Source organism: Dermochelys coriacea, chromosome 5, assembly GCF_009764565.3.
Source record: "Dermochelys coriacea isolate rDerCor1 chromosome 5, rDerCor1.pri.v4, whole genome shotgun sequence".
NCBI lineage: Eukaryota > Metazoa > Chordata > Testudines > Dermochelyidae > Dermochelys > Dermochelys coriacea.
The window spans coordinates 76902768-76922779 of NC_050072.1; the positions used below are offsets into that span (position 1 = coordinate 76902768).

The 20012-nt window shown below is 42.1% G+C and overlaps 1 protein-coding gene across 3 annotated transcripts in view; it reads left to right on the forward strand.

The window, feature by feature from the left end:
- Nucleotides 1-20012, forward strand: part of HSD17B4 (hydroxysteroid 17-beta dehydrogenase 4) — a 128467-nt gene that overhangs the window by 93920 nt on the left and 14535 nt on the right. For all 3 annotated transcript variants that reach the window (XM_038401855.2, XM_043514936.1, XM_043514937.1), the window contains 3 exons: nt 688-774; nt 5269-5358; nt 14690-14828. In XM_038401855.2, the coding sequence (XP_038257783.2) occupies nt 688-774; nt 5269-5358; nt 14690-14828 (316 nt within the window). The remainder of the gene's footprint in view (nt 1-687; nt 775-5268; nt 5359-14689; nt 14829-20012) is intronic.

Consider the following 20012-nt stretch of genomic DNA (forward strand, 5'->3'; position numbering starts at 1 on the left):
CATGAAGGGACATATGAATCTTTAGCGCATCTGGCACATAAATATCTTGCAGTGCTGGCTACAACAGTGCCATGTGAATGCCTGTTCTCACTTTCAGGTGACATTGTAAACAAGAAGTGGGCAGCATTATCTCCTGTAAATGTAAACAAAGTTGTTTGAGCGAGTGTCTGAACAAGAAGTAGGACTGAGTGGACTTGTATGCTCTAAAGTTTTACATTGTTTTATTTTTTAATGTAATACTTTTTTGTACATAGTTTTACATTTCTTAGTTTAACTTTCATGATAAAGAGATTGCACTACAGTACTTAAGTGAATTGAAAAATACTATCTTTTATTTTTATAGTGCAAATATTTATAATACAAGTAAATATAAAGTGAGCACTGTACACTTTGTGTTCTGTGTTGTAATTGAAATCAATATATTTGAAAATGTGTAAAATATCCAAAAATATTTATATAAATGGTATTCTGTTATTGTTTAACAGCGCAATTAATCACGATTAATTTTTTAAATCGTTTGACAACCCTAATTGTTAGATAATCTGCTTTGACAATGTTTTCTGAACAGTTTTTTCTATTTCAATTGATTTTATGCTCTAGATTGCATATTTGGTTACATGCAAATCAGTACTACTGCTGAATGTTTTTATTTAGAAATAAATAAGGCAATCTGAACCCTTTTTGCAGGTCCGTTTTGTAAAACCAGTCTTTCCAGGACAAACTCTGCAAACAGATATGTGGAAGGAGGGAAACAGAATTCACATTCAAACCAAGGTCAGAACAGCGAGATTCAGGCTGTGGGTTTTAGCAAAGGATGTTAAAAGTATTTTTTTTTTTTCCCTGTGTGGGGAACAAAATGGTTCTTCAATCATAGCTCTGAAGAAAAGAAGTCTTTATCACTTCACCTCATTTCTCCATCTCATAATAATAGTTTTCTGCTGTCATTGAGATTGCATACGCAGTTGCTAGAAATAACATTGTCTATAAGAACTCCCTTGATTTTTATAGCATTAAGATTCCAAATTAAGTGCATTGTACTGTTTTTGTAAATATAGCTTTTGAGGTTTATATATATATTTAATGATGGAAAAATGTGAAAACTGCAAGTGGTTATCTTCAATGTCTCTATCTTAGGCCTTGTCAAATTTGTACCTGTTTAGCTGAACTGGTGCAAACCTATGGGTAGACGCTATCTTGTTATGGTTTAGCTTAAACCTGTACCGAAGGTCTTTTCTATACAGAAAAGCTGCACCAATTTAACTTAAACTAATTTAAACTAAGCCTTAATAAACCTGGTTTAAACCAAAATAAGAGTATCCCCACAATCTTGTGTACTGGTTTAACTAAATCAGTTTAAAATCATGCCATAAGTTAAACTGGTACCTCTATAGATTTCAGAGTAGCAGCCGTGTTAGTCTATATTCGCAAAAAAGAAAAGGAGTACTTGTGGCACCTTAGAGACTAACAAATTTATTTGAGCATAAGCTTTCGTGAGCTACAGCTCACTTCATCAGATGCATCCGAATATGCTCAAATAAATTGGTTAGTCTCTAAGGTGCCACAAGTCTCCGTTTCTTTTTTGGTACCTCTATGTGCATAGACAAGCCCCTAGACATGATTTGAATAATTTTGGGTTTATAGTTTTTCCTTGGCTGATTTAATCAGCACAATAAATGAAACTGTCTATTTCTTGGGTTTTCTTGCCACTTACATCTTCAAGCTTTTTAATCTCTCCTCCCGAACCTGTTGTGTCTGAGTCAGTTCCCTTCTCCCTCCTCTCCATTTTATCTTATCAGGCAGTGTAGATTTGCTTTTTTTTCTCTACCCCTTGAACATCTTGCAAGGGGAAGCAGTGCTGTAATATTAAGCTACTTTATCAAATCAAATATGTGTTTGTTATGCATGTCTGTTGAGGGTTTCTTGTAGTTTCTCTGTAATTTAATGTATTATTTTAAAAAGGCTAAGCTGTTAAGTATAGGTTTCAGAGTAGCAGCCGTGTTAGTCTGTGTTCGCAAAAAGAAAAGGAGTACTTGTGGCACATTAGAGACTAACAAATTTATTTGAGCATAAGCTTTCGTGAGCTACAGCTCACTTCATCGGATGCATTTGGTGGAAAATACAGAGGGGAGATTGATATACACACACAGAGAACATGAAACAATGGGTTTTATCATACACACTGTAAGGAGAGTGATCACTTAAGATGAGCCATCACCAGCAGGATGGGGGGAGGAGGAAAACCTTTCATGGTGACAAGCAAGGTGGGCCATTTCCAGCAGTTAACAAGAACATCTGAGGAACAGTGTGGGGTGGTATGGGGGGGAGAAATAACATGGGGAAATAGTTTTACTTTGTGTAATGACTCATCCACTCCCAGTCTCTATTCAAGCCTAAGTTAATTGTATCCAGTTTGTACAGTACACTTAGGTTTTTTGGTGCTTAGGCTGGGAGTCTTTGGATGCCTTAATAAAATACTATAATGTTCATGATGACCAGAGTGTGCTCACCACTGTGCACATATTAGGGAAAAAGACCCTACCAACTCTTTCAAGGATCTTATGTTCTGACCAGCAGATGGGCTTATCTCAAAAAGATTCAAAACTCCTGGGGAAGAGAAAAGGATCCATGCATATATTTTGTTCACACACATGTAGATTGCTGGATTAAAGTTCATTGGCTTTCAGGAACAAGCAGCAGTTGGCATCCCAGACTTGCATTACCTCACCTTTAATTATTTTCAAAAGTTTCAACAAAGAATACTTATACATTAGTCCTAAACTTCAGCAAAGCACCAATGCAAATATTAATGTATTCTGAAACATTGTATATAGGCCATCCTGTTATAGGTTTTACGAACCATCAGTAAGGATACAGTTTAGTCACGGAGGTCACAGAAGTCACTGATTCTGTGACTTTACCATACTTCCGTGTCGTCTTCTGCTTCACCTGGGACCGTGTCCCTCTGCCGCCCCCCCCCCCACTTCTCCTAGTGTGGCTGGAGCTGAGGCTATGCTCCCCTGCCCCACACCTGGGACTGGAGCCAGGACTGTGTGGGGCCCCCCTCCCCCCACGGCTTCCACCATGGCTGCCTCAGTGCACCCTTGGCTGGAGCCATAGCCAGGGCCTTACACCTCTGCCCCACAGCTTCCCAGGACCACAGCCAGGACCGTGCACCCAGTCCTGCAGTTTCAGCTGTAGCAGTGAACACCCCCCTGTGACTATAGCTTGGGCTCTGCACCCTTGACTGTGGCTGGGATTGGAGCTGGGACTGTGTGTCCCTGCCCAGCAGTTGCGGCCAGCTCTGGAGCTAGTGCTGTGTACCCCAACACTCACTCTCCCCAGCCCCCCTCGTGGCTGCGGCAGCTGGAGCTGGGGCTGGGTCCCCCCACCCCCACGGTGGTGGGGTGACTCCAACTGTCATTCCTCCACCTCCCACCCAGTCCTGCCCATCTCCCGCCCCCCCCCCCCCGGTTATTTTTAGTAAAGTCACAGATAGGTCATGAGCTCCCGTGAATTTCTGTGCCCTGCCTGTGATTTTTACTAAAAATAACTGTGACAAAATCTTAACCTTAATGGTCAGTTACTTAATATTGGATTTATTAAGTCAGCTGTGTGAAAAGGTTCCAGGTCAGGATTTGTGATTACTAGGCCAATTGGAATACATGAGGCCTCTGTCTGGATATTTGTGATCTCGGCTTAGTTTCCCCTATCTATTTTATTTTGTAGCAAGAGGTAGCTTAGGTACCTGACAGTATAAATTACACATAGTCCCTGTCCCAAAGAGCTTATGCTTTCACATAGAATGCCTTGAAGGAAACAATAAAAGAAGACGGAAGGATGGAGTCTTGTCAGTCAGATTCTGCAGTTGTTCAGCAACAACAGGCTTGTGCACAACATATCTGAACAAATACTATTTAAATGAATCTGTAGCTTCTCTTTAAAGAGGCAATGTCAAGTTGAAATCCAGTCCTTAGAAAAAAGTTCTTTCATTTTTTTATCGCTTCACAACAAAGAATCTATTTTCCTATCCCTCAAAATATTTTAATTCTTCCCTGTTGCTGCCTTAAAGACCCACAAAAGGAGGGGAACAGTGAAACTGACTACACACAAAATGCTGTCAAAAGCATATATGCATAAAGTAAATAAATGGAAAAATAGAGCAAGATCATTTCTCTTTGAACCGTTTCTGGGCTTGTTTACACAAACATTTGTTTCACGGTAAGCTGGGATGTGAATCTAGCCTTGTGGACCCTGCTGATGTGTATTACAATTTGTTAATGTGCTTTGATCTAGTCTTCTTTGAAACGGGAGTAAATCCAAGTGCATCAATGAAGTGTTAATGTGCATCAGTGGTGTCCATAGAGACAGTTAGTCCATAGTAGGCTAGTGCAAGGTAGATTCATGTCCCAGCTTGCTGTGAACTAATTATTTATGTAAACAAGTAACCTTAGCTGTCCTTTGAACAACAGAAGTACATTTCCAAATAGAAGCATGATTTTTAAGTTGATGGTGTCTTTTTAGGCCAAGGAGAAATATCTTTCCATATCCAAAAAAGTAAAGCTTAAAAATTCCTTAGAAGAGAAATATAATTAAATCACACTAGCCATGCTTGTTAGATACTGTAGTAGCATGCTCGTAGTGCTCATTTGAACAAATAGTCTATTTGTAGGTAGAATGTCCTAGCATTGAGGCTACGTACTTGAAATAATTTGAACTGACAATTGAAGATGTGGTGCTCTCTAGTGGATAGAGCAGTGGACCGGCACTCAAAAGAACTATCTGGGTCCATTCCCAGCTCTGCCACTGGCAGTGAACCTAGGGAAATCACATCACCTCTGTGCCCCAGTTTGTAAAATAGAGATAATACTATCCTTTTTAAAACACTCTGAGATCTACTGAAGAAAAGCGCTATATAAGAGCTATTTTATTTGTGTCCTGCTATTATGGCCTTATCCAGACAATCTGTGGTGGTAGTTTTAATAGAAAAACATCATCATAATAATATGTGGGCTTTCTTTATGTATCAAAACAAACATAATTGTTCTTTTTTAGGACTGTTTGTAAAAGCAATACTTTCTAATTTACTTCAAATATGATTTTCCTTTGTTTTTCTCTTTGCTGGAGCTTTTTAAGTTTTGTTTTCTAATCTGTGATGCAAGACATGAGGAAGATTGCTTGGTCACTTTAAACTGTAGCTGTTTTGGTCATTATAACTCTTCTTTCTTTACTTGGCATGAGTCACTCAGAATATGAATTTTCTTTTAACAGGTCAAAGAAACTGGAGAAGTTGCCATTGCAGGAGCATATGTAGATCTGACATCAACCCTTGATAAACCTTCAGTTAAAAACCCCATTAAGGTAAGGGAAAAAGACACTTAGATGGATCAACTTCTGGAGAAGCATACTTCTGTTTTACTTTTGAAAGAATGTACAAAATATTAGAATTTTGTAGCAGTCTCACAAGTGATATGAGATGAGTAAACTAATACAGTAATACACAGGTAAGAGTTATTTAAACTCCTAGGTTCATTGATCTGTTTGAGAAAATGTCCTGTGTGGGTGTTCGTTTTGAAGTGCTTGCCAGCAATCTTAGCTACTCAGTTGTGAATCACCACGTCACACTAGAAAGTGAACTGTATGGTTGTGTAAGATCCACAGATATGAGCACCTGGTAGCTGAGCTCAAACTCAGTTGCACTATTAATGGCAGTGTCTATAATATGGGGACCTGTTTTTCTGGTGTAGACAAGACTTTGGAGAAAAAATACTCTGTAGATTTAGAAATGAGTGACCTTTTATAGTTTGAGGGGAAAATGGACAGAAAGACAGAGGAAGAGTTAAAGTCAAGATATACAATAGAGGAAGAGAAAGATGGAAGGGGCAAATTAAAAAGAAGACAAATAAAAAGTACTGAGAAATGTTTATTTTGTAGAAAAGGGTTGGAGGCTACTCAAGTGAATAACTCTCACCAAGGTGAGTAAGAGGTTCACAATCTAGCTCCTGGTATGTGTGTATAGGCATTTGCTTTGATGTATCTAGATCAGAGGTGGGCAAACTACGGCCTGCAGGCCACATCCAGCCTGCGGGACCCTCCTGCCCCGCCCCTGAACTCCTGCCCCGGGAGGCTAGTCCCTAGCCCCTCCCCCATTGTCTCCCCTCCCCCACGCCTCACCTCACCACGCCGCCAGCACAATGCTTGGGACAGGGAGCTTCTGGGTCAGCACAGCTGCTGAGCCTGGCCTGACTCGGTGCTCTGTGCTGCACGGTGGCATGGCTGGTTCCAGCCACCGGTGCTTCAGGCAGCGTGGTAAGGGGGCAGGAAGTGGCGGGATTGGATAGAGGGCAGAGGGGGCATGGACAGGGGTCAGAGTGGTCAGAGGATGGGGAACAGGGGGGTTGAATGGGGGTAGGGATCCCGGGGGGGCAGTCAGGAAGGGGGGGGGTTGGATGGGGCGGCAGGGGTTCTGGAGGCAGTCGGGGACAGGGAGAAGCGGGGGTTGGATGTGGCAGGGGACCTGGGGGGGGGCAGTCAGGAAGGAGAGGAGGGGTTGGATGGGTTGGCAGGGGGCAGTCGGGGGGGTGGATGGGGCAGGGGTCCTGGGGGGGCCATCAGGGAATGGGGGGGTATTGGATGGGGAAGGAGTCTGGCAGGGGGACATCAGGAGGCGAGAAGCGGGGGTTGGGGGGATCAGGGGCTGGGCCACGGCTGGCTGTTTGGGGAGGCACAGCCTCAGACCAAAAAGTTTGCTCACCTCTGACCTAAATGTTATGATTGTCAGGGTGGGGCACAGACCAGATTGTGGATGGGAGAGTTGGGGTGCTAGTCTAGGCCTCTGAAGACCTGGGTTCAATTTTGTGCTTCACGATCATATTCCTGTGTGACCTTGGACAAGTGATTTATTTTCTGTGCCTCTGTTCCCCATCTGTAGAGTGGTGATAGTACTTCACTACCTCATGGGGGTTCTGAGGACAAATGCATTAAAGATTGTGAGGTGCTCAGATACTATGGAAATGAAATTATATAATACTTAACACAAGTTCCTAGAAAACTCTTTCTCCTTACACCTTCTCAGCCTTTCAGTCATGTGGCATATTGGAGAGTCTCATCCTTCCTGTTTTAGAATTCTTTGATGGCATGATAATAAGCCAGGCATAGACAATCTTGTTCCCCATAGTGGTGTTCCTTGGTGTCTGTTTCCAGATTCATCCAGATTGTATTCAATTAGTCTCTAAGGTACCACAAGTACTCCTTTTCTTTCTGTGGCTAAATAGTTTGTTTCCATTTGTCTGCCTCACATTTGCATCTAATCACCCAACATCATCCCCATTCCAGTCCACATTTGCAATGCGCATACCTTTGGCAATTGTATACTGTCAGCAAAAATCCTTCTGGGATGTAACCCATTATAGACTGTCTTAGTTTGTCTTTAAGGTTGGCAAGGGTTGTTTTTTTGTATAGTTGTCCCTTAAAAGTACGGTATTTCTACTCCTTATCAGATTTTTCTTTTATCTGACAATAACGCCAATCTATCCCCAAAATGTATAAAAAAGTACAATAAAATATGGTGGGCTTAGAATTTGAAGTTCATAGCAATGACATTCTACTTTGTATTTCATGCCAAAATATTGCTAAAGTTCCATTATAGCATATATCCTATATTACATACAAGAATGACATAAATAGAATAGTATAGCTACAAAATCAAGCACTCAAAAATTAGGAAATGCCAGAATTAAGCTTGCCTGTGCCACCTCCCTGCTCTTAGTTCTGGTGCCCAATGCTACATAGCACCCCCATTGTTATGGGGAGCAATTTCAGGGAAAATCCTGCTTATCCCCTGCAGTCCAGGGCTAGATCAGGCTCAGTACAGATGGACTATTCAGAGAATTTAGCTGTCAAACTTTAACACATCTCTAAACAATGTCTGCAAACTAGGTTTCAGAGGCTTGTAACTTGGCTAAATTTGGACAGATTTTCAAGGGGATGACAAAAGGCACAGCTCTTAGACCAGAGGGATACCTGTGCCAAATTTCTAGTCACTGCTCCAGAGTGTGGAGGTGCTAGAGCTTCTCAGTGAAGTGGTTGTAATAATTTTTTAACATAGGCAAAACAGCTTACATTTCTCTGACCTTGTTCTGAGAAATGGCTGAAGCATTTTTGCTCAAATTTTCCAGAATATTTCAAACTGAGCTAGACAGCCGTCATGGAAAACTTCAGCCTAAATGATTGAAGTTTGAAAAAGTTATAAGCAATTGAAAATGATGTGTTATAATGAAATGTGTCAGGCAATCTGAATTTTAGGCAATGCTCATTGCAACGCTTACAATATCCTGTGTGCTATGTACACCTAGGTACAGTAAGGTGAATAAAAGATATCTTGGCACCTTTAACTCTGCCTTAGTCTGATAACTGGACTGTAGGATGAAATGAAATAGATAAAAATGTTACTGTTGGAGCAGCTTCCTAAAATGTAAAAACTTATCCATTAAACCATGAATCTTTTAAAAAGCGACAAAGGCTTACAAATGAATAACTGGATGCAAAATGTAAATATTTAAATTTAGTTACATGTGTAGACTGCGTAGACTGTCGGTCTTTCATCAGCTGAGACTGAGCTGATCACAACATCTCTTCCAATCCTTCACCATGCTTGTCCATATCTCCTTGTGAGGAAATCATCCCACCTCTTTGGAGGCTGATTGCATGGCCATTTTTGTTCTCACGGATACCACTCAGATAGAAATGTTTTCGCTGAGTCAGGCCACATGTCCTACCCACCGTACTTTGCTGAGCCTGCTTTCAACAACGTCTCTCACTCCAGACAGCTGCCAAATTATTTCATTGGGGATGTGATCGCGGAACGAAATGCCCAAAAATGTTCATTCCATCGCCCTCTGTGTGACAGACAGTTGATGTTCTTCAGTCTTTGTCAGCGACCATGTTTCGCTGCCATATAACATCGCTGGAAGCACGGTCAAGTTAAAAAGATTTGCACGAGTTGTTTTGCTGATCTTTTGTTGGAGGATGTCCTTGATGTCACTGAATGCGCACCATCCAGCTTTTTTTCTGTGCGACAGTTGGTCTTTCTGATTGTGGCACATTTTGACTTCCTGGCCCAAATAAACATATTTATCAACCTCTTGGATCTCCTCTCTTCCAAGAGTTATTGGGGTTCTTGGCAGAACATCTGATCTCATGTATTTCGTTTTCGACCAGTTCATTTTTAATCCAACTTGACTACTTTCCCCATTCAGTTCTTTAAGCATTCTCTCAAGCTGGGCTGTATTTTCGGCTATCAGTACTATATAATCTGCGAACCTGAGATGGTTTAGCTGCTCGCCATTGATATTAATCCTGCCTTTCAAGTCTGCTTATCGAAAAACCAGTTCAAGACAGGCTGTGAATAATTTTGGTGAAACTGTATCTCCTTGTTTCACGTCTTTTTCGATGGGGATTCAGAGGGGAGTATTGAACAGTGCTGCAGCCAGAGTTCGCTTCCTTTAGTAATGCGGTATATTTCGTGCTGATGCCCTGTTCTGAAAGAACTTCAAGAATGGCGTTAGTCTCTACACTGTCGAACACCTTCTTGTAGTCCACAAAGGCAATGCAGAAAGGGAACTTGTATTCCTTTGAATGCTCTAGTAGTTAGTTTAGAGTGAAGATGTGGTCTATCATGCTGTAATTCCTTCAAAAGCCAACCTGCTCTCTAGGTTGCTGTTCATCCAGGTTTCGCTTTGTTGTTATTTGATTTGTTATTATTTTAGTGAACAACTTATAGATATGTGAAAGCAGGCAGATCGGGTGATAGTTCTTCAGATTTTCTCGATCGTCTTTCTTATGCAGCAAGATGGTATTGGACTCTGTCCAACTGGATGGGATCTTTTGGATTTCCAGGTAGCAGCTGAACCTTTAGGGTAAGAGCTTTCCAAAGTTCCTGACCTCCTGCCTTAAGCACTTCTGCTATCAGACCGTCCTTGCCGGGAGCCTTCCCCTCTTTCATTTGATGGACTGTGTGATGGACTTCGCTGATGAGAACCGGGAGTATGTGTTCATCAGTTTGTTGAAGTGATGGCTTTGGGATGTCTATACGGGATGGAAACAGCTGGGTATAGAAATCCCTGCAGATCACCTCCATCTCTGTTTGATCATTTACCGATTCTCCGTCCCTGTTGTTCAAAGCCGATAATGATGACCTGTACAATGCCAGTTCCCATTTGCATTTTTTGAGACTTTTAGGATCTTCAGCAGCCTTTAGGAGCTTTTCGGTTAGAAATTTCTTAAAGACTTCCTTCAACTTTATTCGTATGAGCGTGCAGAGAAGGGAGTACTCAAACCTGTCGCTGCCATTTCTTTTCATTTTCCTCCTCTACTCCATAAAGTCTTTGTACTCTCTGAGATTCTTCCGCTAGCTCTTCTTGATCTTTCACGCTCAGCTGATTTCACACACCATTTCAATCTCTTACTAAAGTTCTCATAATCGTCGTCGCAGTCTTCCAGGAGGCCCAGTCTTCCCTAGAAATGTTTTCCTTCAGGATTGCCTCGTTGAAAGCTACCAGTTCATCGCCTTCTGTTCGCCAAACACCGAGCCTTTTTCTCCACCTTCACACAGTGAATGTGAGTCTGGCTCTCAGTAGGTGATGGCCGCTACCGATATTGAATGATGGCACTACTGAAATATCCTGCACAACGTGTCGTCTATTGATCAGAAAGTAATCAATTTCATTTTTTGTCTTCGTGTTTGGTGTGATCCAGGTCCATCTTCTGATGGCCTTCTTTCAGAACCAGGTGTTACCAATGAACATTTTCCTCGTCTCTGCCAATATAGCTAGTCATTCTCTGATACCGTACCTTTCTATGAACTTTTCACCTTCTCTCCATCTTCCAACCTTGGCGTTGAAATCTCCTATCGCAATCGTATATATGGAACTCTGAGCGAGGGTTCCTCCAGTTCCTGATAAAATTCTTCTACATCATCATCTTCGCATGCACTTCTGGGAGCATAGATCTGGATGATTTTGAGGGTACTATTTCGGTTCAGTCGGAGTTAAAGCACCCCAATACGCAATGACTTCAAATTGCATGAGACAATTTTCGAAGACCATTCCTTGTTTATGATGAATCCGACTTCTCTAACTGTCCTCGTGCTTTCTCCTTTTCCTAGAATGACCGTGCTTCCATCCCTCCAACTGACCTCCATCTCCTTCTTTTGTCGTGTTTTGCAAAGACCCAGCACATCGCAGGCTGTTTTTGTCTTTTCCTCCAGGAGATGATTTATCGATTCCTCCCTCATCAGTGTTCTGCAGTTGTAAGTGCACACTGAGAGAGTTGTCCAGTTTCCTTTTGGCGACCTCGCACCTGAGATTTTTTTCGGTCTCTCGTCATTCAAATGCCACACTGCCTCTGAAGTGGGGATTGAGGAACATGCAGAGAACTGAGACTTGGTTTTCCATGTTGTTCTAGCCATTGCTTTCAGCCACCCGCTGGCTGGGCTGTCAGTGGGGTGTTTACCTCCTCAATTTAGCTAGTTTACAGCCTCAGAAAGAGGGATTACAGCCTCAGAAAGAGGAAACAACCCCCTCAGAAAGAGGAAACAAGTCTGACACCTTGATAGCATGGTTACACCTGCCGGAGAATGCACTCTGCTACCATCGTTGTCGAACAGCCAGGGTCACCGCTGCACCACGTTGAGGCGTCAAGGTAGGATTTGCAGCAATTACATAATAGCTTAAATTTACCATTAGTCAAACAGTTTGACACCAAAAATACTGAATATATGCTATATCTTTGACTGTCCACGGTGAAATGAATACACTGAAACCTTATAAATCAATCTATTTTTTGAAAGTTAATATGTTGAAAATAAAGGCGACCCATTTTTTAGATGATGCCTTATTCTATAACTAGTGTACATAATGCATTGTGGGGCGGAAGCCATGATTACACTTCAGGTAAATTAAAAGGTAGTTTATAAGGCTTAAAGATATGCTTTCACTTCAGGATTATTTAAATTACAAAAATAAATCACAAGAACTATAAAGGTAATATGTGAAATCATTCTCGGGAACAATTCCACAAAAAATTTTTTTTTTTTTTTCAGGTAGAATTTATTGTCTAATGTAGACGTGCTGGATGTGATTATTGTTTGTGGAAGGAGACATCTCTATTATACAGTAACTCCTCATTTAACATCCTAGTTATGTTCTTGAAAAATGGAACTTGAAACGAAATGATGTTAAGCGAATCCAATTTCCCCATAAGAATTAATGTAAATTAGGGGGTTAGGTTCCAGGGAAGTTTTTTTCGCCAGACAAAAGACATTATATACGTGTACAGTAAAAGTTTTACATAATTTTAAACAATTACTTTAATACCAATGATGATTGTGAAGCTTGGTTGAGGCAGGGGCGTAGCGGGGTCAGGGCATGGGGGCTTGCCCCACTCCTCCTGCTGGGTGGGAGTATGGGGGCTTGCTCCGCTACGCCCACCGGGCATTCCGGCCAGGGAGCAGGGTGGGGGCGCAGGGGCTTGCCCTGTTCCGCCCAACTGGCACTCCTGCTGGGGAATGAGGTGGAGGTGTGGGGGTTTGCCCTGTTCCTCCCTGGCTCATGCTGAGGAACGGGGTCGGGGCGCAGGGACTTGTCTTGCTCTACCCACCTGAAATTCAAACTGGGGTGCAGGCAAGCCCCTGCACCAAACAAAATTATAAATTAATCCACGGGTATCCACTTTATGTCCGCGGATATCTGTGAACCACTTCTGTGGATAGCAGCGCAGATGCAGTTACAAATTTTGTATCCATGCAGGGCTCTGATGGTAAGACTTGGGTAGGCAGCTGTGAGGAACCGCAGCGTGAGGCCAGGGGGGCAGGGACACTGGGCAAGGGGTTTCCTGGGCCCCACGCCCAGGGCAGGTGGAGTTTCTGCGCAGCTCCCCACAGCTGTCTGCTCGGCTCTTATGGTAGCCAGGCTGCAGCTCTAAGCTGCCCTGCCACCCCTCCTTCCCCACCGGAGCTGGATCTGGGAGTGCTGCGCTGGTAGCTGCGGGGAGCCTGGGTCTCTCCACCTGCCTTGGGTGGGGGGGAAGGGATAGGGGCGGCTCATGCCCCCAGCCCAGGGCAGGTGGAGGGTTTGCTGGCTTCCTACAGCTGCCAACGTGGCTCTCCCCAACCTGGCTGTGGCCGGGGAGGTGGGTGGTTCAGAGCCGCAGCCCGGCCATGGCTGTGAAAAATGCTAATGTGGTTTTGGGATGCATCAGGAGAGGCATTTCCAGTAGGGATAAGGAGGTTTTAGTACCATTATACAAGGCACTGGTGAGACCTCACCTAGAATACTGTGTGCAGTTCGGGTCTCCCATGTTTAAAAAGGATGAATTCAAACTGGAGCAGGTACAGAGAAGGGCTACTAGGATGATCCGAGGAATGGAAAACTTGTCTTATGAAAGGAGACTCAAGGAGCTTGGCTTGTTTAGCCTAACTAAAAGAAGGTTGAGGGGAGATATGATTGCTCTCTATAAATATATCAGAGGGATAAATACAGGAGAGGGAGAGGAATTATTTAAGCTCAGCACCAACGTGGACACAAGAACAAATGGGTATAAACTGGCCACCAGGAAGTTTAGACTTGAAATTAGACGAAGGTTTCTAACCATCAGAGGAGTGAAGTTTTGGAATAGCCTTCCAAGGGAAGCAGTGGGGGCAAAAGATCTGTCTGGTTTTAAGATTCTACTCGATAAGTTTATGGAGGAGATGGTATGATGGAATAATGTGATTTTGGTAAGTAATTGATCTTTAAATATTCAGGGTAAATAGGACTAATCCCCTGAGATGGGATATTGGATGGATGGGATCTGAGTTACCCAGGAAAGAATTTTCTGTAGTATCTGGCTGGTGAATCTTGCCCACATGCTCAGGGTTTAGCTGATCGCCATATTTGGGGTCGGGAAGGAATTTTCCTCCAGGGCAGATTGGAGAGGCCCTGGAGGTTTTTCGCCTTCCTCTGTAGCATGGAGCATGGGTGACTTGAGGGAGGCTTCTCTGCTCCTTGAAGTCTTTAAACCATGATTTGAGGACTTCAATAGCTCAGACATAGATGAGGTTTTTGGTAGGAGTGGGTGCTTGAGATTCTGTGGCCTGCGCTGTGCAGGAGGTCGGACTAGATGATCAGAATGGTCTCTTCTGACCTTAGTATCTATGAATCTAAGAGCTTGCCCACGGGATGTGGCGGGGTGGCTGAGAACAGCCCCTGATTTTGTCCCCGCCCCCCAGGCTCCCTGCCTGGCCGAGGGCAGATGGAGGGTCCACGACTGCATGTGGCTGCCCATGTGGCTCTCTCCGGCCGGTCTCCACCTGGGAGGTGCCTCGGAGCCTCAGCCCGGCCCCCAGTGTAGAGCCCTGCAAATCTGCAGATAATTTTTGCAGATAGCACATGGGATGCCGATATACATTTGTGTGTCAGCGCAGGGTTCTGGTTATAAGGGAACATTGCAGGACTTTAAAGGGGTATGTTTTCTAATAGGTCAGCGACCTAATAGCAAAACGACGTTAACCGGGAGGACATCAAGTGAGGAGTTACTGTATTTTAATCACTTTGCAGAATAGACTTCTCTGGATGCTGTTTTTGAAAGGTAGTTATACTTTTATTACCTTTTAATGTAGCTTTCCATTTAAAACTGTATTTACTTTATTTTATAGGCGTCAGGGCTGCAGAGTGATCTTGTGTTTGAAGAAATTGGTCGCCGCATCAAAGAGGTTGGAAATCAGCTGGTAAAGAAAGTAAATGCCATATTCCAGTGGGACATCACTAAAGATGGAGAGACAGCAGCACAGTGGAGTAAGTTCTAGGCTTGTTTATATAATGCCCGGATGCATTTTTTTAACGAAGTGAGGTGAGTTATATTCCCGTCAATTAAAACCTGCTATTTTAAAGGTAAGCAGAAGTAATAGATGGGAGCACTCATTTGGGCTTGAAAATTTGAATGTGTATTGCACAAGTGACAGTTTTTGCAAATGGGTGGGATAATGTTCCATAATAGTAAATAACCTTTCTAAAAACTTAGCTATATACCTTGCCTATTTGGGTGTATGCAGAGACAAGTTGTCCTCTAAACATTTGTTCTTAAGATGTTTCCACTCATGTATTTCTTTGGAACAATGTACTGTTTTAACCAAGTCTTTCCAATTCAGAGTCTGTGGGATTAAAGTTTGCTAAAGTCTTATGCATTATTATCTCTTCTCAAGAAAATGTCTAGATTGCTGTATGGAAGCCAAAGCATTTAATTGCAACAACTTCGTGCTTTAAGATCTTTAATTTGGATAAAAAGAACAGGAGTACTTTTGGCACCGTAGAGACTAACAAATTTGCTTTAATAAATGTGTTAGTCTCTAAGTTGCCACAAGTACTCCTGTTCTTTTTGCGGATACAGACTAACACTGCTGCTATTCTGAAACCGATAGTTAGATAAGGAAAATGTATGTTTCTACGGGGTTTTTAAATAAATTTCTCTTTTCTTTGGTTGGTTTTTTTTTTGAGGTCTCTCTCTCTCTCTCTCTGATGTTCTGTTTTCAAGGATACATATTTCTGTAAAACATAAAATCTTTTTCTTACTCAGATGAATGAATGTCAGGAATCTGTGGATTTACTGTTTATTTTGCCTCCTTGTCTAGAATGGTCTGTTAGAGGGTTACAAAATTTGGTCCCAAGGCCACACTGGCAGTTTACCAGAAGCCCCACAGTCACATATAATTTGCATAAAATTAAGTAGATTTAATTAAGTAGCTTAATCTCCCTCACTTTTTTATGTGGATGTGTAACTCGCAGAGCCTACAATCCTCAGGTTGTAATGCTTCATCTTAATTGGCCTGGGCACTTAGAGCAAAATGAAAACTTGCACAGTGGGAACTGTATTCATAAATTCATAGATACTAAGGTCAGAAGGGACCATTATGATCATCTAGTCTAACCTCCTGCACAATGCAGGTCACCGAATCTCACCCACCCACTCCTGCAATAAACCTCTCACCTATGTCTGAGCTATTGAAGTCTTCAAATCATGATTTAAAGACTTCAAGGTGCAGAGAATCCTCCAGCAAGTGACCTGTACCCCATGCGGCAGAGGAAGGCGAAAAATGCCCAGGGCCTCTTCCAATCTGCTCTGGAGGAAAATTCCTTCCCAACCCCAAATATGGCGATCAGCTGACCCCTGAGCATGTGGGCAAGATTCCCCAGCCAGATACCCAGGAAAGAATGCTCTGTAGTAACTCAGATCCCACCCCATCTAACATCCCATTACAGACCATTGGGCCTATTTACCATGAATAGTTAAAGATCAATTAATTGCCAAAATCATGTTATCCTACTATACCTTCTCCTTCATAAATTTATTGAATTTAATCTTGAAGTCAGATAGGTCTTTTGTCCCCACTGCTTCCCTTGGAAGGCTGTTCCAGAACTTCACTCCTCTGATGGTTAGAAACCTTCGTCTAATTTCCAGTCTAAACTTCCTGATGGCCACTTTATAACCATTTGTTCTTGTGTCCACATTGGTACTGAGCTTAATTAATTCCTCTCCCTCTCTGCTATTTATCCATCTGATATATTTATAGAGAGCAATCATATCTCCCCGTAGCCTTTTTTAGTTAGGCTAAACAAGCCAAGCTCCTTGAGTCTCCTTTCATAAGACAGGTTTTCCATTCCTCGGATCATCCTAGTAGCCCTTCTCTCTACCTGTTCCAGTTTGAATTCATCCTTCTTAAACATGGGAGACCAGAACTGCACACAGTATTCTAGGTGAGGTCTCACCAGTGCCTTGTATAATGGTACTAACGCCTCCTTATCTCTACCGGAAATACCTTGCCTGACGCATCCCAAGACCACATTAGCTTTTTTCACAGCCATATCACGTTGGCGGCTCATAGTCATCCTGTGGTCAACCAATACTCCAAGGTCCTTCTCCTCCTCCGTTACTTCTAATTGATGTGTCTCCATCTTATAACTAAAATTCTTGTTGTTAATCCCTAAATGCATGACCTTACACTTCTCACTATTCAATTTCATCCTATTACTATTACTTCAGTTTACAAGGTCATCCAGATCCTTCTGTATGATATCCCGGTCCTTCTCTAAATTGGCAATACCTCCCAGCTTTGTATCATCCACAAACTTTATTAGCATACTCCCACTTTTTGTGCCGAGGTCAGTAAAAAAAAGATTAAATAAGATTGGTTCCAAAACCGATCCCTTAGGAACTCCACTGGTAACCTCCCTCCAGCCTGACAGTTCACTTTTCAGTATGACCTGCTGTAGTCTCCCCTTTAACCAATTCCTTATCCACCTTTCAATTTTCATATTGATCCCCATCTTTTCCAGTTTAACTAATAATTCCCCATGTGGCACAGTATCAAACGCCTTACTGAAATCTAGGTAAATTAGATCTACTGCGTTTCCTTTATCTAAAAAATCTGTTACTTTCTCAAAGAAGGAGATCAGGTTGGTTTGGCACGATCTACCTTTTGTAAAACCATATTGTATTTTGTCCCATTTACCATTGATCTCAATGTCCTTAACTGCTTTCTCCTTCAAAATTTTTTCCAAGACCTTGCATACTACAGATGTCAAACTAATAGACCTGTAGTTACCCAGATCACTTTTTTTCCCTTTGTCCAGCCATACTGTACAGCCCCTGATTTACAAATTCAATAAAAATTCCTGCTAATGGGCTTGCAATTTCAGGTGCCAATTCCTTTAATATTCTTGGATGAAGATTATCTGGGCCCCCCCAATTTAGTCCCATTAAGCTGTTTGAGTTTCGCTTCTACCTCAGATATGGTAATATCTACCTCCATATCCTCAATCCCATTTGTCATGCTTCCATTATCCCTTAAGATCCTCATTATTCTTATTAAAGACTGAGGCAAAGTGTTTGTTTAGATATTGAGCCATGCCTAGGTTATCCTTAACTTCCACTCCATCCTCAGTGCTTAGCAGTCCCACTTCTTCTTTCTTTGTTTTCTTCTTATTTATATGGCAGTAGAACTTTTACTATTGGTTTTAATTCCCCTTGCAAGGTCCAACTCTACTTGACTTTTAGCCTTTCTCACTTTATCCTTACATGTTCTGACCTCAATAAGGTAGCTTTCCTTGCTGATCCCTCCCATCTTCCACTCCCTATATGCTTTCTGCTTTTTCTTAATCACCTCTCTGAGATGCTTGCTCATTCAGCTTGGTCTACATCTCTTGACTATGAATCTTTTCCCCTTTCTTGGGATGCAGGCTTCCGATAGCTTCTGCAGCTTTGATTTGAAATAATCCCAGGCCTCCTCCGCCTTTAGAGCCATACATTCTTCAGCCCAATCCACTTCCCTAACTAATTTCCTTAATTTTTGAAAGTCAGGCCTTTTGAAATCAAAAACCCTTGTCGCAGATTTATTTTTGTTTATCCTTCCATTCAGTTTGAACTGAACTAGCTCATGACAGCTCGAACCAAGGTTGTCCCCTACAACCATTTCTTCTATGAGGTCCTCACTACTCACCAAAACCAAATCTAAAATGGCATCCCCTCTAGTCGGTTCAGCAACTACTTGATGAAGGAATCCATCAGCTATTGCATCTAGGAAAATCTGAGCCTGTTATTATTACTAGCACTGGTCCTCCAGTCTATATCTGGGAAGTTAAAGTCTCCCATGATCACACAGTTTCCATTCGTATTTACTTCATTAAAAACATTAAAGAGGGCTCTGTCCATATCCAAATTAGATCCTGGCCGTCTATAGCACACCCCAAGCACTATCACGGGGGGGCTCTAGTAGTTTTCTTCCCCAATGTGATTTTTGCCCAGATGGACTCTGTCTTATCCATTCCATCGCTTCTTATTTCTTTACATTCTGTAGTCTGTGTGTGCTATACCACCTCAAGTTGAGGGAGGCTGGTGGAGTTTTATGGGTTATATTTGGTCATTGGGCTTCATTTTGATCACATATCATCATTTTTATCCAACAGTAATTCTGGGAGGCTTTAAGAGTCCTCCATAAATCAGCTCTTTCTCTAAATTATTTAAGAAACTATTCCTTCTCTCTGATTTACAGGGAGAAAGGTGTAGTTACTTTTGTAATTTCCCTTCCCCTCTTCCCAGTTCTTTGCAATTGAGATTCTGATTAATAAGGCTTCTGCTAATAGGCAGGACATCATGCTAAATATTGAACCAGTGTGGCTTGACAACTGTTTTTTACCTTTCTGGCATAGCTAGCTGTCCTTGGAGAAGATGAATAAGCTGCACTGAGATAACAATGGTGATAAATGCATTAAAAATGCAGTGGAACACCATTTATCCAATCTAACTGGGACCAGGCCAAGATCAGATAATCAAACATTCAGATAATCCGGAGAATGGGCAAAGAGCTTCAGCCCTGTCAGTGGGGCTTAGGCTGTCAATCTTGATTTGGTTAATACGGAGAGCCAGATAAATGGAGGCTCGGATAAATGGGGTTCTACTGTACCTAAATAGATTACATTAAGTTCTCCAGAAGCCAAAAATCTTTCTTTAAATCAAAATAGGAGGAAGGCAGATTTTACAAGATTCAACCTTGAGGACCTCCTGCCTACAAAGAATCAAATTGGAGAAATGATCTGAAATAAATAGGATGAAATTCAATAAGGACAAATACCACGTATTACACTTAGAAAGGAATAATCAAATGCACAAATACAAAATGGGAAGTGACTGCCTAGGAAGGAGAATTTCAGAAAAGGATTTTGGAGTTATACTGAATCACAAACTAAATATGAATCAACCTACTCAGCACTGATAAGGCCTTAGGTAAAAGTTCTGGACACCACACTTCAGGGAAGAAGTGGACAAATTGGAGGAAGTCCAGAGGAGAGCAACAAAAATGATGAAATGACCTATGATTAAAGATTGGAAAAACTGTGTATGTTTAGTCTGGAGAAGAGAAGACTGAGGGGGAAATAAGTCTTCAAGTATGTAAAAGGTTTCTATAAAAAGGAAGGTGATAAATTGTT